General features: G+C 37.0%; 2 protein-coding genes across 15 annotated transcripts in view; one reads left to right on the top strand and one right to left on the bottom strand.

Moving 5' to 3' along the window:
- The window catches only part of slc12a5a (solute carrier family 12 member 5a), a 2,560,186-nt gene that overhangs the window by 1,685,403 nt on the left and 847,705 nt on the right, over positions 1-27,078 (top strand). The gene's annotated exons all lie outside the window — the stretch shown is intronic.
- Positions 1-27,078, bottom strand: part of nav1b (neuron navigator 1b) — a 947,042-nt gene that overhangs the window by 831,655 nt on the left and 88,309 nt on the right. For 7 of the 14 annotated variants that reach the window (XM_087258124.1, XM_087258125.1, XM_087258111.1 and 4 more), the window contains exons 1-3: positions 25,491-26,447; positions 14,248-14,350; positions 4,001-4,351 (exon numbers count right to left, since the gene is read on the bottom strand). In XM_087258124.1, coding sequence (XP_087114250.1) covers positions 4,001-4,351; positions 14,248-14,350; positions 25,491-26,106 — 1,070 coding nt within the window. In that variant the 5' untranslated portion in view covers positions 26,107-26,447. Of the gene's footprint in view, positions 1-4,000; positions 4,352-14,247; positions 14,351-25,490; positions 26,448-27,078 lie in introns of those variants that run through there. The other 7 variants (XM_087258108.1, XM_087258109.1, XM_087258110.1 and 4 more) reach the window with 2 other exon arrangements.

Here is a 27,078-nt window from a genome sequence, read left to right as displayed (position 1 = left end):
AATATGGAAACATCTCCGTCCTGCATGTTTTATTTTAAATAGCTTATTTTCTATTAAATGAGCACAAACAGTTTCTAAAGTAATGGACTGCTTTCATTATAGATCTGTGCATTCTTACAGAGACACCTCTGTTATCAAACTAAACAAAACATGAGATTTATTTGCTGCTCACTTGTTTGATAACAGAAGTGTCCCTTTAAATGGCGCGTACAGACGCTGATCTGGGATCAGTTTATTGTATGGAGCACGTCTGTCAGTCAGCGCTTATACATGCATTTACTGGTTGCAAAGTGAAAAGCGACGATCGACGCACATAATTAATGTAAAGAAAGTGGGGTAGAATGGTAAAATATGGGAGAATTTCAGGAAAAACGGGAGGGTTTACGTGAGTTAAGGGAACAGGAAGTGTTTGTAAAAAAACAGTTTTGCGAGGGAACGCAAAACATCTTTGCGAGATAACGCAAAACTTTGTGAGGGAACGCAAAACATCTTTGTGAGATAACGCAAAACTTTGCGAGGGAACGCAAAACATCTTTGTGAGATAACGCAAAACTTTGCGAGGGAACGCAAAACATCTTTACGAGGGAACGCAAAACATCTTTGTGAGATAACGCAAAACTTTGCGAGGGAACGCAAAACATCTTTGTGAGATAACGCAAAACTTTGCGAGGGAACGCAAAACATCTTTACGAGGGAACGCAAAACATCTTTGCGAGATAACGCAAAACTTTGCGAGGGAACGCAAAACATCTTTGTGAGATAACACAAAACTTTGCGAGGGAACGCAAAACATCTTTGTGAGATAACGCAAAACTTTGCGAGGGAACGCAAAACATCTTTACGAGGGAACGCAAAACATCTTTGCGAGATAACGCAAAACTTTGCGAGGGAACGCAAAACATCTTTGTGAGATAACGCAAAACTTTGCGAGGGAACGCAAAACATCTTTACGAGGGAACACAAAACATCTTTGCGAGATAACGCAAAACTTTGCGAGGGAACGCAAAACATCTTTGTGAGATAACGCAAAACTTTGCGAGGGAACGCAAAACATCTTTACGAGGGAACGCAAAACATCTTTGCGAGATAACGCAAAACTTTGCGAGGGAACGCAAAACATCTTTTCGAGGGAACGCAAAACATCTTTGCGAGATAACGCAAAACTTTGCGAGGGAACGCAAAACATCTTTGTGAGATAACGCAAAACTTTGCGAGGGAACGCAAAACATCTTTACGAGGGAACGCAAAACATCTTTGCGAAGGAACGCAAAACTTTGCGAGGGAACGCAAAACTTTGCAAGAAAACGCAAAAACTTAGAAATACATATTTTCCTCCCACCCATTTTTTTCTTTCACCCATTTTTTTTTTTCACCCAGCCAATTTTTTCTCCTCCACTACATCCCTTCCGGGGTTCTGTATATTTCACTCTTTAGTTTTTAGTTTTTTTTTTTTTGCTTAAACACATGCAGCCTTTATCGCAGACTTTGCACTGAACTCTTTTTATGCAACCAACCATTCTGTACAAACATATGAACACCCTGTATTAATGTTATAAAGCTACTGACAGAAGCTGTGCCAGAAGCAGGAGGTATTTCATCATCCACAGCATCTCTGCAGGCCTCTTTGCTAATGTGGCTAATTAGCATGACCCCTCTTTGATGCTCTACTCACTGTTGCCTATTTAATCTAGCGTAGGTACATGCCCGGTTAATAACAACACTGCGTCTCATGTTCCCTTTCTTGACATTATAGCACTTCGAACACTTCAAATGATACTTCGAGCGATAAATGAAGAATCATTTGTATCACAAAGTAGAAACTTAAACCTTTCCATTTCACAAAAGCCTCTTTATAGAGAAATAAAATCAAGTTTTTCATGCTTAAAAATATTCCTTTAAAGAGCAGGTGGTATATGTTTAGAAAAATATCTGATTTGCAGTATGTAAAGCAGCTGTAATTCAGTCTGGATTTGTTAAATGCATGAAAGAGAAGTCCATGCCTTACCTAAGTATGATTAATTCTTTGTGTCTATATATTGTGTTAATTTGTGATGGATAGACTAGTGTCAGCATAAGCTCATTGTGGATACGCTCCCTTGTCTAAATTTATGGAGAGTGCAAATTATGTACCCAGAGGTACGTCTGGCTGCATTGTTTTTTTAAATGAAAACTGCAGAGTGGTGTGATGCCGCAAACTGCTTCATTTAAGCTCTATCTGATGACTGATGGCTTCACTGGTGTTACCAGTTTGCCCTGTAGCTCACCGTATATGTTGGTGAAATTGGGAGCTGAGTTGACCACGATGATGGAGTTTGGATTCAGATACCAGACGAAACGAAAAACTAAAAAATAAATAAATAACAGTATGAAAATGTGGTGAAATCCCACAGCTGTGACGGCTTTTCTTTTTCTAGATTGCTTTTGAAAACACTAGGGGTTGGGTTTAGGGAAGGAGGTTAGTGAGTCAGTCAGTCAGTGAGTCAACAGCAAGCTAAAGCGTATATTGCGCCATATGTTGGATTTACACGAGAGGAATCTTCACAAGCATACAAGGTGGACACTGGTGGATTTCGCTGTAGTTCTGTTTTAGCTTTCATGGTTTTTCTGTCTCATTGGGCTTTTTGTTTCTAACATACAACAGATGCAGAAAGACCAATCAAAACAGAGTTAGCTTATCGAAGAAAGGGGAGTACAGACTGAACAAATTCAAACCAATCATTAATATATATATATATGTGCATGTGTTTATAAATATATATATATATATATATATATATATATATATATATATATATATATATATATATATACACACACACACATATGTGTATGTGTGTATGTGTCTATATAGTTGAAATCAAAATTGTTAACCCCCCTGAATTATTTTTCCCCAATTTATTTTTAACGAGAGAAGATTTCAGCACATTTCTAAACATAATAGTTTTATAACTAATTTCTAATAACTGATTTATTTTATCTTTGCCATGATGACAGTAAATAATATTTGACTAGATGTTTTTCTAGACACTTATATAAAGCTTAAAGTGACATTTAAAGGCTTCTCTAGGTTAATTAGGTTAACTAGACAGGTTATGGTAATTAGGCAAGTTATTGTATAACGATGGTTTGTTCTGTAGACTATTGAAAAAAATATATGGATTAAAAGGGCTAATAATATTGACCGTAAAATGTTTTTTAAAAAGTTAAAAACTGCTTTTATTCTAGCCGAAATAAAACAAATAAAACTTTCTTCAGAAGAAAAAATATTATCAGACACACTGTGAAAAATTCCTTGAAAAAGAAAAAAACAATTAAAGAGGGTGGGGTGGGGCTAATAATTCTGACTTTAACTGTGTGTGTGTGTGTGTGTGTATATATATATATACACATACATACATACATACATACATACATACATACATACATACATACATACATACATACATACATACATACATACATACATACACACACATGTCTGTGTTTTTATTTTTTTATATTAAAAATCAAAGTGAAAAATTAGAGAGTCTGGTCTTGTCAGTTTAAACTCCTGATATATATTATAATCCCACAGGCACTTCCAGGGACCTTAAAACATTCTTTGTAGAATTACTAATTATATTTATATTATATTGTCACAAGAAAAAAAAAAAATTGCACATACCTATCAACCTTGAGATGGGAAAAAAGGTATATAGTCTTTCATACTGTATTTATTTCTGTGTTTTCAAGCCTAAATAAAACAGAAGCATAGTTTCACATTAAACAACAAGGGGCGTCTCCTGGTTGTTTGGCAGTACTATGCATGTAGGGAAGATCAGCTCTTTTGATGATGTTTATTGCCAGCCTTAATCAAAAGATTAAAAATATGGGAAAATACTTAATGATAGCAGGACAGATTGATGAAATATGGGATAATCCCTGAAAAAAGAGGTATGGTGTAGAATCATGTTTTCCTCTTGTGTTAAAGCTGAAAGACTGAAAATGCTTAAACACTCACCCATTGGCCAGATTGTCATCATCGTCTTCATCATTAAGGCTCTTGCACAGAACATCAGAATCGCTCAGGTATCCAGACTTGAGGTCACTGTCTCCAGCATCCAGGAACTCACTGCGGGATGTGTGGCTAAGGCGGCTGGAGCAGCGGGCAGGCATGGTCTGAGATGTGTATTGAGAGGCCTTGGTGCCTGACAGATAGCTGCTGCCGGTAGAGGAAGGAGCATCTCCGGCTTGGAGACGAGGACTGGACTGACCGTGGCGCCAGGAGAGAGGAGACGAGCGGTTGGAGAGGCTGGAGATGCTGCGAGCGTTGGTTTCATCGCTGTCATAGCAGACGCTGCTCTCCAGACAACTGCAGAGGGAAAGAGACAAGAGTGTACTGTAAAAAAAAAAGAAGAGTTCAACACAATTCCTTCATGTTAAATTTATATATTTTACTAATTTCGAGTGGATTTAAGAGTTTACACATTTTTAATGCCTAGTTTTTATAGATTTTTCCACAATTTCTTAAGAAGCTAAAAAAAAATAGTTTAGAAATTTAAGCGGATTGAACATAAAACAATTAAGGCTGCATTTAGACTGCAGATCGTGATAATCAATTCCAATTTTGTGACTGTATCCGATTTTTTAATTTATTTTTTTGATGACCTGCTTACATCATCTTTTAAAAATGACTCGTATCCAACTGTCTGCAGGTATACTGCACACAATGACAAAAAAAAAAAAAAAAAGAGCGGGCGCTGACTGACAGCTGAAAATAAAAGAGCACCCTTTTCTCCGTTTTCAGCATTTAATCATTTAATAATTTAATTTTAGCACATGAACAAATACTATAGTAATTTACAATAAATACTGTGGTGTTAAACTATACTATAGTAAAGTACATGAATTAATCTATTGTGGTCATTCTACAGTTGTCATGAAAACACAACAACATTAGTATAAACAAATTTCCCAAATACTGCTTTCATCAACCATATTGCAGCACAATACATCACAGATGTTTAAGTCTCCGGTAAATCTGGCATGAACTAAACCGAATGTATTTTTCGTGAGTTGCTCGACCTGATGAAGGCCCCAGGAACTCATGACCTACTAACTAAAAAGATGCATGAGAATCTGCATTGAGATGGAGATTGCATAACCAGATGCACCAGCTCAAATGAATAATATAACAGCTTTTCCCAGCGCATGAGCACAGAGTAGCTATTTTTACCCATTTCTCTCAGGATAATTCAACAGACAGCTGTGAAACACCAGAAGATGCACTTGTGGTTTGAAATATTTGGATGCGCTCAGGGCTTAAACATGTTGGTGTTGGATTATTTGGTTTGAGTTGTCCAGTTTGGTCTGTTACATTAAAAATGTACAATTATTGAATTTAGGATGGGTCCCACTTTAAATTAAGTGTCCTTAACTAATATGTACTTACACAGGATTTAATAGATTGTTACAATGTACTTATTGTGTAAATACATGTATTTACTGTGTACTTATGCTTGATAGAATACATGTATGTAATTACATCTGTAAATAACTTTTGTAATTACATTTGTAAATACACTGTTGACCACCCCTTACACCTTAACCCACCCTTAAACCTACCCACACCACCAAACCTGTTCATAACCCAACCTCTATTCCAACTCAAAAGTACCACAAGTGTTCTCAAATACATTATAAACACAGTAAGTACGTTGTATTTATTTTTTTGATGTAAGTACATAGTAGTTAAGGACACTTAATATAAAGTGGGACCAGTATATTGGAAGAAAAGTGCTTTTAAAGTTTTTGTCTTTTTTCTAGTTCAAACATCTAAAAACAAAATATTTCAAAATCAAGAAACATTCTCTAGACAAAAAGTATACCTGCCGGGGTAAGCAAGTCTTTTTTTTTTTGTTATATTTATTGCATTTTAAATTAGCACACAGATAATGCATAAGTGAAAACAACAAATAACAAAATAAAATGAAAAAACTCAGTATTTTACATCAATATTTATGACCTCTCTTCTTATTCATCAATCAACACATTTCCAACTGCACCACATTTTAAGAAAAGTTTCTAAGCAAAAATGAGATCATTTTTCTTACCACATTCTTATCCTGTTTACTTTGCTTGTTTAAAGGAAAAACTCAAAAAAAAAAAAAAAATACTCACCGGCCACTTTATTAGGTACACCTTACTAGTACCAGGTTGGACACATTTTTGCCTTCAGAACTGCCTTAAACCTTCATGGCACAGATTCAACAAGATAGTGTAAATATTCCTCAGACATTTTGCTCCATATTGAGGTGATCGCATCACACAGTTGCTGCCGATTTGTCGGCTGCACATCCATGATGCGAATCTCCTGTTCCACCACATTCCAAAGGTGCTCTATTGGATTGAGATCTGGTGACTGTAGAAACTAGTCTGAGATGATTCGTGCTTTATGACATGGTGACTTATCCTGCTGGAAGTAGCCATAAGAAGACGCTGTGGACATAAAGGGATGGAAAAGTGTGCCAAGAAAATATCACCCACACCATTACACCACCAGCAGCAGCCTGAACCGTTGTTACAAGGCAGGATGGATCCATGCTTTCATATTGTTGACGCCAAATTCTGATCCTACCTTCCAAATGTCGCAGCAGAAATCGAGACTCATCAGACCAGGCAACGTTTCTTCAATCTTTTATTGTCCAGTTTTGGTGAGCCTGTGTGAATTGTAGCCTCAGTTTTCTGTTGTTAGCTGACAGAAGTGGCATACGGTGTGGTCTTTTTCTGCTGTGGCTCATCTGCCTCACGGTTGGACGTGTTGTGTGTTCAGAGATGCTCTTCTGCAGACCTCGATTGTAAAGAGTGGTTATTTGAGTTGCCTTTCTATCAGCTGGAACCAGTCTGGCCATTCTCCTCTGCCCTCTGGCATCAACAAGGCATTTGCGCCCACAGAACTGCCGCTCACTGGATATTTCCTCTCTTTCGGACTGTTCTCTGTAAACCCTAGAGATGGTTGTGCATGAAAATCCCAGTAGATCAGCAGTTTCTGAAAAACTCAGACCAGCCCGTCTGACACCAACAACCATGCCACATTTAAAGTCACTTAAATCACCTTTCTTCACCATTCTGATGCTCGGTTTGAACTGCAGCAGATCATCTTGACTAAGTCTACATGCCTAAATGTATTTAGTTGCTGATTGGCTGGTTAGAAATTTGCATTGAGCAGTTGGACAGGTGTACCTAATAAAGTGGCCGCTGAGTGTGCAGTATTATATCTGACAAGAAGACACTATTTTTCACTTGTCTAAAAAATGCTTGTTGGTTTAAGAATTTGTAGATATTTGGACTAGAAACAGGACAAAAATAAATCAAAGTATATATCATACAGTCATCAATCAATGAAACTCTCTAAATACCAAGTTATTAAATATTCATATATTATAACAAGCCTTTAAAACAGGTTTATGAATGTATTAAAATGCAATGTGGATTTCCTTCTGATGGTTTGCTTAGGTCTAGGCTTTTCTCTTGCTCCAGGAATTGCATCAATTGAAAATATAGTTCAGGTTTATGCACATTTTTTATTTTTGTGCATCTGAATTACATGCGGGCGAAGCAGTGGCGCAGTAGGTAGTGCTGTTGCCTCACAGCAAGAAGGTCGCTGGGTTGCTGGTTTGAGCCTCGGCTCAGTTGGCGTTTCTGTGTGGAGTTTGCATGTTCTCCCTGCGTTCGCGTGGGTTTCCTCCGGGTGCTCTGGTTTCCCCCACAGTCCAAAGACATGCAGTACAGGTGAATTGGGTGGGCTAAATTGTCTGTAGTGTATGAGTGTGTGTGTGAATGTGTGTGTGGATGTTTCCCAGAGATGGGTTGCGGCTGGAAGGGCATCCACTGCGTAAACACTTGCTGGATAAGTTGGCGGTTCATGAGCTGATTATAAAGGAGAGATCTGGACTCGAGTTTGCATGTGACTATATCTGTCCTACAGGCTACTGGCATAAGGTAGACCTGGATTGAAGATAAAGGGAGTTTTTAGCCTGAAGAAGTGCTTTAATATGTATGCATTTTCAAAATCACAGCTGAAAATAACACACGTGCAGGCTTATTTCATTGCACTGTACGGCTCAACCACTCCCAAACCTCATGACCTGCTTTTCCATTTGCTTTCACTGCCACATCACGTCCTTCTGTAAGCCAAAGTTCTGTCAGTAGTGAACTCCACTGTGTGGCAAGAACGTTTATAGAAAATTTAAATCAAGAAAGAAAAAGGCAGACTTCAAATACGCTTCACATAATCTGAAATGAGTTGCTAGTTCAAAAGTCCTAATCTCAGTGCAATAGTGTTGTTAGTGGTCGCCTCACAGCAAGAAGGCTGCTGGTGTGAGTCCCCGCTAGGTCAGTTGGCATTTCTGTGTGGAGTTTGCATGTTACCCTCGTGGCCAAACACATGCGCTATATCGAAAATAACCTAAAAATTCTTAAATAAACCTACAATTATTTTGGAAAAAAATATTAAAATGATAAAATCAGCATTAAGAAAGGTCTGGAAAATAATCTTATTGTTACTTTGAATTATGCTTTTTTTTTGTCTGGCCCTAAATGGAAGATATGTTCACATATTTTGTGTATTAAAATTACATTTTCATAAAGACAAAATCAAGATTAAATATGTTGTGTCATTTTCCACTATTTATTTATGTATGTATGTATGTATGTTTGTATGTATGTATGTATGTATGTTTGTATGTATGTATGTATGTATGTACGTACGTACGTATGTATGTATGTACGTATGTATGTTTGTATGTATGTATGTATGTATGTTTGTATGTATGTATGTATGTATGTTTGTATGTATGTATGTATGTATGTATGTATGTATGTATGTATGTTTGTATGTATGTATGTATGTATGTATGTATGTATGTATGTATGTATGTATGTATGTATGTATGTATGTTTGTATGTATGTATGTATGTATGTATGTATGTATGTATGTATGTATGTATGTTTGTATGTATGTATGTATGTATGTTTGTATGTATGTATGTATGTATGTACGTACGTACGTATGTATGTATGTACGTATGTATGTATGTATGTATGTATGTATGTATGTATGTATCTAAAAATGACAGTATTTTCGTCTTTATTTTCAGTTACAAAACAAACAATCAAACAAAATTAGGATATCATAATAAGTATTAATAAAAGGTTTAAAATTAAGTGAGTTTATGACTTACACAAGAACAAATATCTGCTAATGAGGGGTCTGATAATAGTCTTGTTGTCCCTTTGAATTAGGTTTCTTGTTCTGACCCCAGATAGTTATTCAAGCATTCAATTTAAATTAGCATAAAAATAGGAAATAAAAACAAGATTTTATATGTTGTAATCTATTTGTTTGTTCATTTATATATATATATATATATATATATAAAAAACTTAAAGCTACAATTAATTTGAAGAAAAATATTAGAAGAATATTAAAATAAGCATTAAGATCTGAAAAATAATGTAGTTTTCTCTTTGAATTATGCCTTTATGTATTTTTTTTTACCAAAAATGGCAGATATTTGTCATTGTATTACATTTAAATTTGCATTAAAAACAATAATTAATATGTTATGTCATTATACACTCAATATTTATTTATTTATTTTAAATTACATAATATTTTTGTCTTTATTTCCAAAAAGAAAATAAACAAAAATTCTTAAACCTACCATTATTTTGAAGAAAAATATTAGAATATTAAAATAAGCATTAAGAAAGGTCTGAAAAATAATCTGGTTGTCCCTTTGAATGCTCTTTTTTTGTCTGACCCCAAATGGCAGATATCTGTTCTTGTATTAAAATCACATTTTCATAAAGATAAAATAAAGATTAAATATGTTATGTAATTTTCCACTATTTGTTTATTGATTTATTCATTTAAAAATTACATTGTGTTTTTGTCTTTATTTACAGTAAAAACAAACAAACAAACAAACAAACAAACAAACAAACAAACAAAAAAAATTTGGATATTATAATACACATTTAAAAAAAGGTTTTAAATTAAGTGAGTTTATGGCTAATACAAGAACAAATATTAGCTAATGAGGGTTCTGAAAATAATCTTGTTGTCTCTTTGAATTATGCCTTTATTTTTGACCGCAAATGGCATTTACATTTATTGTATTACATTTAAATTTGCATAAAAATAATTTAATATTTTATGTTATTATACACTCAATCATATCAATATTTATTTATTTGAAATTACATACATTTTTTATATATTTATATAATATTTATTTATTACACAGAATTACAAAAAGAAAATAACCTAACATTCTTTTTTTAAAAAAACTACAATTATTATATAAGAAAAATATTAAAATATTAAAATAAACTAATAAATAAATTAAGAAAGGTTTAAAAATTAAACTTTCATAAAGAAAAAATAAAGATTAAATATGTTATGTCATTCTCTACTATTTATGTATTTATTCATTTAAAAGTTACATGGTATTTTTTGTCTTTATTTCCAGTAAAAATAATATGAAAAAAAGGATATTATAATAATTATTTGAAAAAGGGTTCAAAATTAAGTGAGTTTATGACTAATACAAGAAAAAAAATATCTGCCAATTAGGTTTCTAAAATAATATTGTTTTTTGTTCTGACCCCAAATGACAGATATTTGTTCAAGCATTCAATTTAAATTAGCATAAAAATAAGAAATTAAAACAAGATTTAATATGTTATGCCATTTTCCACTCAATAAAATTTTGCATTGAGAATTTTATGATATTTGAACTGTAAGAAAATCAAAACAGAAAATCAGTTTCAGAAGTGTGAGACTTGGTCAAATCTTCCTAAATATGGGCAATGACACTATGACAAATAAAACATGCTTTTGATTAAATACTCATTGCATATCTTAAACTAAACACACTGAAGTGTTAAAAGACTTGTTTGTGCAAGTATAACACACACTAAAACTATTTTCCAAAACAAAAACAGGATACGAAAACTTAAAAGCATCCATGTGTCTCAGTAATTAATCACATTTTCCCCTTCAAGCACACATCTTGACATTAACAGACTCCAGATCAGTCCAGCAGGTGTATAATGCCAATCGACATGTTGAATATCTAACACCGCACCTTGCTTTTGCACATCTCTGTTTCTTGAAAGAAAACAGAAGCATGATGTTACAGAAAAGCTCATTGGAGTTGGGCTTTACACACACACGCACACCCACACGGCTGTGAAAGTGTGGGTTGTGTCTGGTTGATCAGCATGAATCATTTTACGCCTGTGCTAACAAGTCTAACTCATGCATTTTGACAAGTGATGCTTTCAAGGAATACTCCACCTTTTTTGAAAAAGCCTCATTTTACAAGTCTCCTATAGAGGTAAACGGTTGTTCAACCCTTAACTGTTCTATTTTTTTTGATCATATGCATAAAAAGGACATGTTCAACTTAAATAAATGCAAATTTTTTAATGTTTTAGTGCATAAATTTAAGCTTGGTCCCATATTAAAGATGGCAGATGTCAGATTGTAATGAAAAGAAGTTCAAGGAATTAAAAAAAAATGTATGTGCCGTTATTTTAATGGAAATAAAAAATAAATGTATATATTAACATTCATTCATTCATTCATTTTATTTTCCGCTTAGTCCCTTTATTAATCCGGGGTCGCCACAGCGGAATGAACCGCAAACTTATCCAGCTCATTTTTACACAGCAGATGCCCTTCCAGTCGCAACCCATCTCTGGAAGACATCCACACACAAAAAACATCCACACACACACTCATTCGCTCTCACACTATGGAAAATTTTGCCTACGCAATTCACCTGTACCGCATGTCTTTGGACTGTGGGGGAAAGCGGAGCACCCGGAGGAAACCCACGCGAACGCAGGGAGAACATGCAAACTCTGCACAGAGGCTTGAACCAGCGACCTTCTTGCTGTGAGGCAACAGCACTACCTACTGCGAGACTGCGTCGCCTTATATGTTAACATAATATATACAATTTGTATTTTGCAAAATGTAACCCAAGTTGAATAGTTAAATAATTATTTATAATATTTTTTAGAGCAGTAAAATCATATTGTTATTATATCTACAAGTCTTTATAAATATAATAAACAAAATAAAATTAATGTATACAAATCTAGTTTAAGGTAAAGTAACAACCAATCGTAGGAGCGGGTTATTAGCTCCACCCCTTACAGCTTGTCGGCAGAGAGAGACAGAGCAGAGACGAGACCGGTTGGTAACGAGAGAGAAAGAGAGAGCAGATTTATTTTATTTATTTGTTTTTATTTTTATTTAAATTTATATTTACTATATATTATAATACTGTACTACTATTTGCCGTGTTAACTATATATATATATATATATATATATATATATATATATATATATATATATATACATATATATATATATATATATACATATATATATATATATATATATATACATATATATATATATATATATATATATATATATATATATATATATACATATATATATGTATATATATATACATATATATATATATATATATATATATATATATATACATATATATATATATATATATATACATATATATATATATATATACACATATATATATATGTATATACATGTATATATATATATATATATATATATATATATATATATATATATATATATATATATATATATATATATATATATATATATATATATATATATATATATATATATAGCCGCAGATTGATTGGTGTAACGTCTTGTATACAAGCGCCACTGACAATCCTGTTTACAGCTCTAAAACATTTAGTTATGAAGAAATTATTAAAATATCAATACTATAGATCAATAAAAATATATCGATATCAACTTAAAAGCTTCTGAGTATCTATATATCACATCCCTAGTGTATACCTGACCGGTGAGCCGTCTGACAAAAAAAGTGCCCCTCTAAATCAAATCAGCAGGATGGCCTTCGGGATCTTTCACTTACTTCGAAGACACGACTGACTACACTTACATGGACATCTGTAATCTAGTCATTTGCCTAAATAGACAATAATATAATTAAGACTGTGTGTGCGCGGTCCTTTTACTGACAGCCGTGTGTGTGGATGTTGTCTGAAAATATGGTGAAAAGGCATACATGACAATAATAGTTTGATCGCGGTGTTTACTCTAATAATGCCACTAATATCTGCATACTCCACGTCTTAATTCCATTTCTGTTTAGTTCAGTTATGCCTTTAGTCGGATTAAGGTGGCCAAAAATCGCTGTTTGGAGCTTATGTAGGCCTACAGTTCAACATTCATGTTTAACTGAATAAACAGTTAGTAAACACAAGGACATCTGATTGAACATCATTTATTTTTATCACCAATTTTCATAGTAGAACAGTTTCTCAAGCAGTTTGTGATGCATTTTGGAAACAGGAGATAAGCCCCTGGTCTAATGCGCCACCTGGCTTGAGAAACCCAGTCTCAAAGACTTACTTTGAGTCATTATTTGGGAAGCACACATATTCTGAATGCCTTCGGCAGAATTCAAATGAGCCATTTTAGTCTAGATTAATTCCAAGATTACAGTGAGATTAATCTAGATATTAAAAAAAACCATCTATGCTCACCTATACATGTAATGCATTACTTTCAAAAATAACTTTCCCCAACACTGCTTATAACTTATATAATAAAATATTTAAGTTACACGAGACATCAAAGTGGGTTATTTTGTGACTTAACAAACCACCCAACAACCACTTGGAGCATAGCAACCACACAGCAACATTCTAAAAGCTGAATCACCTTAGCAACCAATCAACAACAACAACAAAAAAACGTTTTGCATGGACAAGCACCATTCATTTCTTTAGTCCTATACAGTAAAAGCCCAGTTGTGTATTACGCTTGGCTCCAGTGTGCGTTCATTGATTGAAAGTGTTTCATTGTGTGTGCATCAGTGAATGTGGTAGCCAGGTGTTTCTGAATGACCGAAATGGCAACTTTCCCAAAAGACGTAGGAGGCTGAAAAGTTGTGGAAAAGGTACACAGTTGTGTATAATGCAAAGCCTTGTTTATATTCAAGCTCTTGTGTGGAATAAATATGCGTGACAATCGTTTCCAAAGAACATCGTGGCGCTTTCACGCAGATTTACGATGCACTGAGAGCAGGAGTTTTGGTGAATTAGTTTGGCTGTGATTTATCCTGTCATGAACATGTGCTGTTTCTCTCTCACCTCTGGCTGAGCTGAGTGCCTCGCAGGCTGGACATGGTTTCCTCCAGATTCTGTCGGAGATCCAAAACATTCTGAACGGTTCGTTTTCTTTGAGACTCGGGATCTGCACACAAAGAATGAGCAAAATGTAATATAATATACAGTAAGTATGCAAAACTGTACAGTATATACACTCAAAAAAGATACATTTGCTGCTTGTTTAAGCCATTTACTTCAAATGAGTTAATACAACACAATACACTGAAAAAAAAAGATGTCTGCAAAACTGTTGCAAACAATTTATTTGTGCTGAATTTTAACAAACAAATTAAATTTAATAAAATGTAACTTCATTTGTTTGTTTAAATTCAGCCCAAATAATTTTTTTTACAGCCACTTGACGTACATTTTTTTTTTTTGTAAATCCAGGGAATCATCTCTGAATAATTTTTTTCAGTGTACTTGAGGTTTTTGGGGGACAACTTAATTGTTTTATGTTCAATCCACTTAAATTTGTTAAGTTAACTTAATTGATTTATGTTGAGAAATTCATTCATTTTCTTGTCGGCTTAGTCCCTTTATTAATCCGGGGTCGCCACAGCGGAATGAACCGCCAACTTATCCAGCGAGCTTTTACGCAGCGGATGCCCTTCCAGCCGCAACCCATCTCTGTGAAATATCCACACACACACTCATACACTACGGACAATTTAGCCTACCCAATTCACCTGTACCACATGTCTTTGGACTGTGGGGGAAACCGGAGAACCCGGAGGAAACCTACGCGAATGCAGGGAGAACATGCAAACTCCACACAGAAACGCCAACTGAGCCGAGGCTCGAACCAGCAACCCAGCGACCTTCTTGCTGTGAGGCGAGAGCACTACCTACTGCGCCACTGCCTCGCCCACTATGTTGAGACAACCTGAATGAATTGTATGGAACCCTGCATTTTTACAGTATAAAACTATATTCAATCTTTCTATCATTTTCCTTTAACTTAGTCCCTAATGTATCAGGGGTCACCACAGCAGAATGAACCGCCAACTATTCCGGCATATGTTTTACATAGTGAATGCCCTTCCAGCCACAATCCAGTACTGGGAAACACCCATACATACTCATTTACACACACTCACGTACGCTACGGCCAATTCAGTTCATCGAATTCACCTATAGCGCATGTGTTTGGACTGTGGGGGAAATCGGAGCAGAGTGGCACCCCCAGAAAATTTTCTTAGGGGTGGCCCGAAGAGGCCACACCAAATCATGGGGTGGCACACAAAAAAAATAATGAATTCAGTGTAGGGCTGCACGATATTGAAAAAAATTGACATTGCGATATTTTTTCCCCTGTGATATATATTGCGATATTTATATATATATATATATATATATATATATATATATATATATATATATATATATATATATATATATATACTTAAGTCTAAGGCTGTGACGGTCACCGTGACAACCGCGTCACCGCCTTGGTCAGTTGCCACCGCCGTTGTCCATTGCCACCGGCTGTAGTACATGACGTCACGCACTTTAAAACACAAATTACTGTTATGTTGCCAAGTATTACATATCTGTTAGAATAACAGTAGGCGCGATTCAGCAAATTCAAGTTCAACCATGAATCTTGTTAGAAAACGAAATCTTGTCCCGGAACATTTTGGATTCATGTCAACCGAGAAAGGTGAACGAATTAATTTAGATTAAGCTTTTTGTAGGGGGGTTTTAAGTGTTAAAGTGTGTTTCAATATTCACTGCTGAGAGTCCAAACACTGAAGAGCAAACCCATCGATACGCAGATCCACGGGTCCCGAACCATGCAAGCTAGTGGCAATTGATGGCGAGGGAAAAAAAGCCATGTAGGCTTTAACACATCCTTAAGTTTGAAGTCTCTGAGTTTTAAATCAGTTCCAGTGGGGACGACAGTAACACTCATTTATGTCTCATTGCTAGTAGACATATTTTGGTCTTATTTTTCACTTACACTTCAGAGCTTTTTAGCTTTTTATTAATAATAAAAATAAATATACAAAAAAAATTCAGAAAATTTTACCACTGTGCAGTGTTGGATTGCTTTTGAAACATTTGTAGCTGAAATTTCAAATGAAAATGCTGTTTAATATTGTTTTTGCAAAAATAAAGGACAAAATATATTAGCAGTGAACAATAACAAGGTCATAGTCACACAATAAACAAGATTAAGCAAGTAAATCTAGCAAATATTGCTACTTTTGACCCACCCGTATGTTTCTTTTGCCTAAGCTGATGGAGTCAAAAATAACAATGTGCAGCTTTTGTTTAAAGGTGCAGTACGTAAGTTTGACATCCAGTGGTTGAACTAGGTATTGCATTCCTGGATTAAATCAAACACAAGCTCAGGTTGCCAGATTAAAGACGAACAGGAGCGAGTCTAACGATCGAGCCTAAAGGCTGATTTAAATTTATTGTGTTCTACATAAAAGCAACGGCACTCGATAGAAGGAATATTCTCTACATTAAAAGGAATTTTTGTTCTAACCAACACCTCGAATTGAAAGATCAGAAACGGCTTCTATTTCTCACAGCTGAACAACAGGATAAACTGACAATGATCAGCTCAGGTACACCTAATGTGCTTTATTCAGTGTTAAATGCTAATAATGTGAGTTTGAATGGCATTTTACATCAAATTTATTGCCATGCTACTGAAAACAGCACCGCATCGTCTATCGGCCCAACCCTAGTAACCTGCTCACCTAATGTTTACGCTCATAATATTTATATTATTTGCTAGTTAAAAGTGAAGTAGGTGATCTGCCAAAATGCTAACCACTTAGCATATTATCTTAGGACGGCAAGGAGGGACTGTGTTTCAAAGCCACACCTCCTGAAATCGAGAGCGCACACACTGCGTCACAACAGCAGACAACCCACTAGTTCATGTCATTCGCCAGTTAGTTAGTGTTTGGCCCGCAGCGTGCAGCAATTAAACGTATTACGAAGCCATACCTATATACTATTTGAGAGTGAATATTCAGAGTAGCATGGTAAACAGTTTAGGAAGTCTGTCATTGTTTAAAAATGAACCAATGTGAATATAAACGCAACTTCAGTTCAACAAAGCAGGCTAGGCGGAATAGCGCTACTGGTGTTTTGCTGTTAAACTAAATATAAATCTACATTATCGATGCTGTAAAAGGACCTTATGAGACTGAAAATAATCACATCAATCTTTAACCGGGAGATTTCAGTGGCTGAACAACACGTCTGTGTATACAAGTCATTCATAACGCAACACAATCTAACATTAGCTCAGCCTGACTAAGTATTAAAACAGAACATTACCTGTCTAACAGTAATACTTTAGCCATGGTGTCATCCTTCCTCCAGCGTGCAAAAGTTACTCCAATATTCATTCAGGATTTTCAAAAGTTTCAATTCAGCATTTCATTTGTGAAGTTATATTAGAGTTGTTCTACATTGATACAAAATTACACCTGATTTTGATAGAGCACTCTTTTGAGTTAGTAACCACAGCAAAATATATTTTTTGAACCGTAAACTTATCCATCATATGTTTTACGCAGCGGATGCCCTTCTAGCTGCAACCCAGTATTCAATTCAATTCAATTCAGCTTTATTTGTATAGCGCTTTTACAATGTAGATTGTGTCAAAGCAGCTTCACATAAATGGTCATAGTAACTGGAACAGTGTGGTTCAGGTTTTAGTGTTTAAGTTCAGTTCAGTTCAGTTTAGCTCAGTTCAGTGTGATTTAATCATTACTGAGAGTTCAAACACTGAAGAGCAAATTCATAGATGCGTAGCTCTACCAATCCTGAACCATGCGAGGCAGTGGCGACAGCGGAGAGGGAAAAAAAAAAAAACTTCACCTGATGGGAGTACTGAGAAACATCCGTACACACTCATTCACACACACACTCATACACTACGGTCAATTCAGTGAAACCAGTTCACCTATAGCACATGTGTTTGGACTGGGGAAAACCGGAGCCTCAGAGGAAACCCATAGAAATGCCAACTGATCCAGCTGAGACTCGAACCAGCGACCTTCTTGCTGTGAGGTGACAGTGCCAACCACCTTGTCACTGTGTCACCCTATATGTTGTCCCAACACAAATAGCTTGTGTGGAACCTAGCATTTTTACAGTGTAATAAGCTGCTAGTTAATAGTGAGACCTGAACCACCAAAGTGTTACCAATAAATTAAATGCCAACATTGAGCTTATAAAACCCCGGCTGGTTCATGTCAATTGAACGCCCAACATTGAGACTTTCAGAACAAAGGATGGAAGTCTTCTGGCGTCCAAAGAAAGCAATGTTTTGTGCTGTAAATCTCTGGAGAAGCGGTGTGGGCGAGCGGTCAGAATGTCACCGGCGAGCCCAATCAATCCCATGGTGCAGTTAGGCTGGACGTTATTAATGACTGCACCGCTTAACAGACAGACAGAGATGTGTTTACAAGCATTACTGGACAGCATGTAACTCATGTCCATCACATCCAGTCCCATGAGAGAATTAACTCTTGCTTTTGCTAATTACATCACTGTAGAGACGTGTGCGGTGGAGATGGTAAACAAGGTGACAAGATGACTGTGTTTTTAACTTGTTTTCATAGGGGTCAATGTGGAAGAAAAATACTATAGTAATTTATAGTTAGTGCAGTTGTAATAATCACAAATAATCATCACAACATCACATATTCCAGTACTTTTGCAATTTTGAGAAACGAGAAATATGGGTAACACTTTACAATAACAGTACATGAATAATGATGTATTTATATGTAAACTAAACATTAGTTTATTATGAATTAATGATGAGTTAAGGTATGCACTAATCATGAATTAACTTTAACTACTACTGCCGGCAGCTAGCTCTCTGCAACTCTCACATGGTCGCCCACTGAAGCTAAGAAGGCTGCGCCCGGTCAGTGCCTGGATGGGAGACCACATGGGAAAGCTAGGTTGATGCCGGAAGTTGTGTTAGTGAGGCCAGCAGGGGGCGCTCAACCTGCGGTCTGTGTGGGTCCTAATGCCCCAGTATAGTGACAGGGAAGCTATGCTACTCAGTGAGCGCCGTCTTTCGGATGAGACATTAAACCGAGGTCCTGACTCTCTGTGGTCATTAAAAATCCCAGGATGTCCTTCGAAAAAGTGTCCTTCATGGCCTCCTAACCATCCCCATATTCCAATTGGCTTCATCTCTGTCCCCTCTCCACCAATCAGCTGGTGTGTGGTGTGCGGTCTGGCGCAAAATGGCTGCCGTGTGAATGCTGCACACTGGTGGTGGATGAGGAGACCCCCCCCCCATTGTGTAAAGCGCTTTGAGTGCCCTGAAAGGCACTATATAAATGCAAGGAATTATTATTATTATTATTACAACATGAGTCACGAGTTCATGTGTGAATGACGGATACCTTAATTACTTGTTAGTACATGATTGTTTGTAAATTAATGTATTAATTACCACATTAGTTTATGCTTAATTTAACCATGATGAACTCATGATATGTTAATGTATAATAATATTGTGCCTTTACTTGGAGGGGTACATCATCATTAACCCATTCTTAACAACTCATGAACTCCTTATGGACATCCTAATACTGAGTTTACACTTAATAACAACAGAAAAGTGCTCTGTCAACATCAACATGAACAGGAGTTCATGAGTAGTTAAGGATGAGTTAATAGTGATGTGCCCCTCCAAGTAAAGTCATGACATAATTATACATAAAGGGTCACGAAACACCAAAACACATTTTTTGAGCTGTTGACAGTCGTATATGTGTCCCACACTTCTAAAAACACTATTAGGACACCTATATTTGACTAAAAAGTCTAAATTGGTTGTTTTTGCGTTTTTCAAGCAAATTCGTACTTCCGGTTTGAAACAAATTTTTGAAGCTGCGTCACAGCCATGAGACAATAGAGTGTGTTCCAGCTTGTAGACTGGACGTCTGTACCAGAGTGGGCCTTATTACGTCTCAGAGTGTGCTGCATTAATGCATGAGTAAGGGTTGGTTTAAACCAATCAGCGCGCTCTATTGTGCAACTTCATTAATATTCATTACTGTCACAGTGTTTAGACGACCGAGACGCCACGTTGTATTGGCAAAACAAGCGAGAAGTGTTGCTTTTATAGTTTGCTTCAGTTAAGTTTTGTTGTTATTTTCTCTCTGTGAGAGCGCAGCTGGAGTCACGTGTGGATTAACAGTTTAAGCGACGCTCGACAACAATAACTTACGTGTCTAAGAAGGATTATTGTTTACCTGAGAGCTGTTCTCATCTGCAAACGCTGAGATCCGGATTCGCTTGTAGTCTCCTCTTAATAAAGACGCGGCTCTAGTTGCTGGTGATTGTCCTGTCTCTACAGATTTGGTAAGTGAGCGTCCAGTGCTCTTTGTTTATTCATTTTGTTCGTATCGAACTAACTATTACACCGAGTGTAAACATGTTAGCACTACAACCAAACTTTAACCTCGTGTAGGATTTTCACCGCATTTTGTGACCGGAATAACACACGCGGCTTTCTGACACTACCTGCCATGTGCATCTAAGTTTCCAGAAAATGTTGAGGGTTTTTTGTTTCTCATTCCCCGTGTGGTATCAAACATTGCATGAAAAATACAGGCTTAGAGCAGCTCCTCAAATTAAATATCTCGTTTTGTTCCTCCCCCCTAAACAGAGCTGGACACGCCCACTTTTCTGTCTTTTTCCAAAGTAGAGGTGTGAAAACACCCTGCTAAAACGAGGCGGTTTCATGGCCCTTTAACAGCTCATGAGTTCATGTTGGTTACATTTAGCTTAAACTGAAATGTTAATTAATACATTAACAACAAGTACTAAAAAGTAATTAAGGTAGCCATCATTCACACATGAACTCATGTGACTCATGTTGTAGTTAAAGTTAGTTCATGATTAGCGCACGTCTTAATTCAAAATAAAGTAATGTTTAGTTTACATATAAATACATCCTTATTCATGTACTGCTATTGTAAAGTGTTACCGAAATATGCTTTCGCAGGTACTTATGTCTGCATTTTGTATGTAAAACGAACGCTGCAGGCTGGTAACACTGACTGCTTCTGTATTGACAGCTTTTATTTACTTTAGGTTTTGGTTTTATATTCGGACATTCGTTCATTTTTGAACAGTGTCAACTTGTGACACTGTCCCTATATTGTTTACTTTGAATATTTGGTCTGAAAAAGCATGTAAGTATGACTTCAAAACAACATTAGCACTATTTGACTGTGGACAGTGTTGTTCTTTGATAGCCATCGGCTAATTTGATGTCCATATTTAACATTTGCAAATAATACTTTTCCAAAATTATATTAGGGAGAAAGTTTGAATGTGAATTTAAAACCAACTTTACCTCAATACGCCTTTTTTAGTGTGACTGGTCTGCTCTGTAGCTAACTATGAGTCCAATGAAGGATGGTTCCAGAAATCAGGAAATAACAAAATGAAGTTGCTGTAGAAACACGCGGCCATGATGCTTTTCTCTTCTAGTTTGGTTTCGAAAACAGGGGTAAAGGGTGTTCGGGTCTGTGGATATTCAACTGATACATTATGCGCAACAAGCCAACCAACTTCTCTCACCGACGTGCACGAGAAGGACATCGTCAGTCTTGTTTGTGTGCTTTTTCTGCTAGATTGGGCTGTTTTTCTCCCTGGTCTCACATTGCTCTAATTCAAGAGCAAGGTGAGAGGGTGTTATTTTGCCTGCCTCTCCTGATGTAGCTTACTTCCTTTTTCTAAATTCTACCTCCTATTACCGGTCTTCCTCTGAACATAGTGATGTTTGTATATGGTCAAGGGGGTTCAATTTCACTATACAAAAGTATATGCGACAAATAAAGGCCCAATTTGATTTGATTTGATTAAAATGCATACAAATGTACACAGCAGCCTCTGGTGGATTTATGAGAAATGTCGCATATAAGAAAACGTTCCCCAGTAACATATTTGAGGTCATCAAAAATGTTTGTGGCGCCCTCTAGTGGATTTGTCTAATCAAAAACTGCCAGAAAACAGTCAAAGGTACATATTTGTCAGTTCTCAAACGTGTAGTCCTGGGCACATATTTTCTATGAGCCTGGGTTGGCCAGGAACTATGCTTATAACTGCAGCTGTAGTTTGCGAATGTTGGAACGATGGATTCGGGAAACACCAAATCACTAAACTATGTTTGCACCGATGAACTCGTGACTTTATAATGGTTTTCAGAAATGCACCTCTTTTCAAAATAGCTAATTTCTCCCTCATAAATTGCGCTAAATATTTAATTTCATTGGCACAATGAAGTCAAATCTGCCTTATCTGCCTCTTTCCATATAGGTGTTTACCAGCTCAGCCATTGTCTCTCACTGATATTTTAAGTTATTTCCCCAAGAGGTTTAGACATCTGTGCAGTACAATAGTCACAGTAAATTCACAGAGGAAAGAAATGCTCCATTCACAGCATTTCAGTATTGTGGCCAAAGTTTTGTTTGCCTCATACTGTCCCTAAAGGAAGTCCATTATGCAGCACAAACGAGCATAAAACTATGTGTAATTATGAATATAAAAAAGCAAGTGCTTTGATAGAAAGAGATATAATGCATTATTCTTTGAGGCCCTGTGATTAAATGCCCTGCATGGAAAAGTCGCCCTGTAGCGCATTGTTTTCCATCTAAATTTAGAAATAAGCCGAACCACACTAGTGTTGGTTGTAATTATATGTGTATGAAAGCATGCAAAACATCTGAAAAGAATGCCTGCAGAATTCCTATCAGATTCTCTATTAGAATTTAGAGCCAATCACGATGACAATTCAATGGGATTTAATTTGAATGTTTTTGGGAAACCTTTTAAACTCCCGTTAAGATTTTTGGGATTGTTTCCAAATTACAAATCCAGAATTCTGAAGGGACACTTAGGCAATAGTCATGGATAAAAAGTTTGTCTTAAAAAATAAGGAGTTTAATCTAGATCAGCAGTTCCCAACAGGGGGTTCCGGCCCACAAGGGTTACAATTGACAAATTTGTAATTCGTCCAACAAAAAAAATCCTGATTTCACTGAATCCCTGATTCACCTTGAGCAGCTAATACTAATGACCCAAGCATACTGGACCCAGGTGGGGAAGCTCTAAACATTTTGAATCGCAGCGCTAGCAATACTGCTACACGAAATGCAGGAAATACCAAGATAGTTACCTGAACTATGCTTTTATTTCAATTTCTCTAAGAAAAGAGTTCCTGACCCAGCCACAGTGCATTATCTGCACCAATTCGTTCATTTTTGAATAGTGTCAACATGAGACACTGTTCCTATATTGTTTACCATGCTACTTTGAATATTTGGTCTGAAAAATCATGTAATTATGACTTCAAAACAACATTAGCACTATTTATTTGACTGCGGACAGTGTTGTACTTTGATAGCTATTGAAAGCTAATTTGATTTCCCTATGAAATTATCCATCCACAGTGCATTATCTGCACCAAAGTTCTTGCTAATGAATGCATGAGGCCGTCCTAATTAATAAGACATAATAGGACATAAGACAGACGACTCATCCCCAATACTTGCAGTCCAAAACAAGCCCAGAGCATTTTTTGAGCGCAAGGCAAAAGAGTTAAAACACACCCAAAATGAGATGAGGGACGTCACAGCTACTGACAAGAAACTTTTAAAGTATTGGCAACTAATATAGGGCCAATTTAAAGGGCAAAGTGTTACGTTTTTCAGTTACCAATGGCCTACTGATGTTTTGCTTTTATATTGTACATTAGGCTATTATTTGCGCATAAACATATCTAGATATAGTAATAAACATACAGTTTGTTTGAAAACAAAATTTTTTGCCATCCTTTCTGCAAACTTATACGAGCGATAATATCATTACATGTTGACGGGGGCCTTACAATATTTCCCAGGGTAAAAGGGGGTCTCAGGCAAAAAAAGGTTGGGAACCACTGATCTAGATGATATTATTTAAATGTAATACATGAAGAAACTACAGTAAATGACAATGCAATACAAGAAGTAACTACAGTAAATGACATTGCACACAAACATTTGCAAGGAATCAGACCCAAATTGGTCATTTAAACAGATGAGGTCTGTAAACGGTTGAAATAGAGGTCATCCTTTTGAGGTCTGATGCACAAATGCAGGGCATGCCGTGTTCAGAGGATGGCACGAACGAAATGGGATATTTGTTTCAATTCAACAAACATACTTCCTGATTAAACGCAATTGGCATTGCCTGATGGACATGCATTATCAATAAAAAGCACTATACCTTAAAACACAATCTTCATGCAACTGTATATAATCGTATTCTACAGAATGCATCAAAACAAATGATCCATTAGGTATAGCATTATGTCATCCTATAGACCTACATAGATAAGTAGGTGAATATGCATGCTTTTGTTCATCATTTTGATGATTTAAATCACTGTCTACAGATCAAGACACAATCAAAAAGGTTAACGGCAAACTCTAAACCATTGTATTCCACAGCCTTTTCCTGTTCTCACACCACCCATGTCCCTGATAGCGGCCATTACTTCATTACAGATGAGCGTAGAGCGGCAACACCAGCGCACGCACACAGAGAGAGACACACACAGCACCAGAGAGCCGTCAAAAAGCAGATCAGTGTGTCGAGCCTCACCCCCAAGCGTTTTGTCATTCAATCATTGAAGGATATTGGATATACGCCAAGGGGAATAATCTATGAGTGCCAGTTCTATCCCACAAGTGCATTACACACGAGCGGATTCACAATGCACATGCAACCCAGAACAAAGCCCTGCATCGTCCAGCAGTCCGAGACCACCTTCATAATCGTGGAGGCATGCATTCTAGAAAGCTCCAATATGTAGCAAAAATGGATGAGTTGTCCAATCAATCTGTGCCTTTGAGTATTAAGGGATAGTTTGCCCCAACAATGAAAATGCAATCATCGTTTACTCACCTTTTAACCTGTTAACCAATACACCAAATCAAAAACAAGATAATCTGAAGAGCATTGAAAACCAGCAGAGATTGACATCCATACTAGTAAGACACTATGGAAGTCAATGGCTGCTGCTTTCCAGCATTGCTCAGAATATCTTCTTTTGTGTTTAGCAGAGGAAAGAAACTCAAACAGGTTTGGAACCAGGGAGTAAACGATGACCGAAGGGTGAACGATCCCGTTTACGTGGGCATGAAATCTGGAAACTCTTTTTCAACCGTACTCACCAAGCATTTGACTGAAAAGCAACTGCTCCAGGTCACCAAGAACGGTGACCACCAGCTCTGGGTCCACCTTGAGGAAAGGTTTATCGCCACCTTCCTCACCTTGACCCTTGGCCTCCAGGTCTCCAGAACACCCAGCCGCCGCTTTCTTTCCACTGGCTTTGGCTTTGGTGGAAAGGATATCATCATCAGACTTGCAGTCATCAGATGTCTTGCTCAAGGGTTTTACTTCCGCGTAGGGGCCTCGAGGGATCCGACTTTGGCCTTTTCCCGGTGCTGCAAGTGGGGTGAATGCTTTGGGTTTTCCCTGGAAGAGGGAGTGGTCTGATTTGGAGAGGTTACGGGAGAGTTGTGTGCCGGCTGTTCCTCCGCCGGCCACTGCTTTAGGCTTCTTCAGGTGTCCTGAAGCAGCTTTGCTCATGTCATCGCACCACTTGGGCTCATAGAGCTGCATCTTCTTCTCAGCATCCGTCAGGACGGCCAGGTTGGTCAAAGACCTCTGTTTGCGAAGGTTGGATGGCACAGGGATGCGTCCCTCTGTGCTGCCCACGCGGTACACCTTCAGCTCGCTTCGTGCCACGCTCTGTGGCACGCCAGACTTGCCCCTCTTGGCAGCCATGTCTGCACCTTCCCTTGACGCTCTACCTGCCTTTTATTCGACCCCCAGACGTCTTCCTTCAACGGAGAGCATTTAGAGCCATAAGAGCACGAGGAGCGGATAAATGTGCTGGACTCTTGCACAGGAAGAAAATGCTAATTCCCTTTAGTGCGCTTTATTTTCCGCCGTTGCTTCCTGTCGGGCTGCAGCAGCTGCCACCCTGCTTCTCCTCTTCTCTTTGCTCTCTCGCTTTCTCTCCTCCCTTCACCAGACAGTGTTGCCGCTGAGCTGTGCAGCAGCCAAATGACAGCAATGCTGCACGCAACAACAGTCCCTGCCCCCTCTCTCTCTCTCTCTACTCCCCGTCTCTTTTGGTCCCTCTCTTATATTCTCTCTCTCCCTTGCACACACTCTCTCTCTCTTACACACTCTTTCTCTCATCATACACTCACAGTCTCTCTCTCGGTTGCATTTTCCGGTGCGTCTCTCCGCCTCAGCAGAAAGTGTGAGCTGTTTAGGGGCAGATGACAAATTGCACTGCTGGAATATAAACTGAATCCAGTACATGGGAGCGTGTATTTTCACACAAATTATTTCTCCTTCCCCATTGTTCCTCCCCTCCCCCAGATATTAAGAATAAACTCAATTAAAATCACAGCTACCGATGGCTCTGAGCTTTCAGGAGAAATGCAGGTGGACCAATTTAGGATTTACAACAATCCAAATCTGTCTGCATGTCTACCTGTCTATCCGTAAATACGTGGTAATAAATAACAAATTAACTGGAAGATACATTATCTCTTCATTTTTTGCACAAAATGAAAACAAGGAGACTTAATTAATATGAAAAAAAAAATTCAACATTATAAAATGCCTTCTTTCTTTCATATCTATATTTGCAATCCACTATTAATAATATAAATTAATATAAAATAGTTATTAATATAAAATAACTTTTAGTACTATTATACAATAATTCAATATAATTGTGCG

The sequence above is a fragment of the Danio rerio genome, chromosome 6 (genome assembly GCF_052040795.2).
Source record: "Danio rerio strain M-AB ecotype USA chromosome 6, GRCz13ab, whole genome shotgun sequence".
In the NCBI taxonomy this organism is placed as follows: Eukaryota; Metazoa; Chordata; class Actinopteri; order Cypriniformes; family Danionidae; genus Danio; species Danio rerio.
The sequence above is the reverse complement of the archived record's forward strand: the minus strand, read 5'-3'. Positions and strand labels throughout refer to the sequence as shown.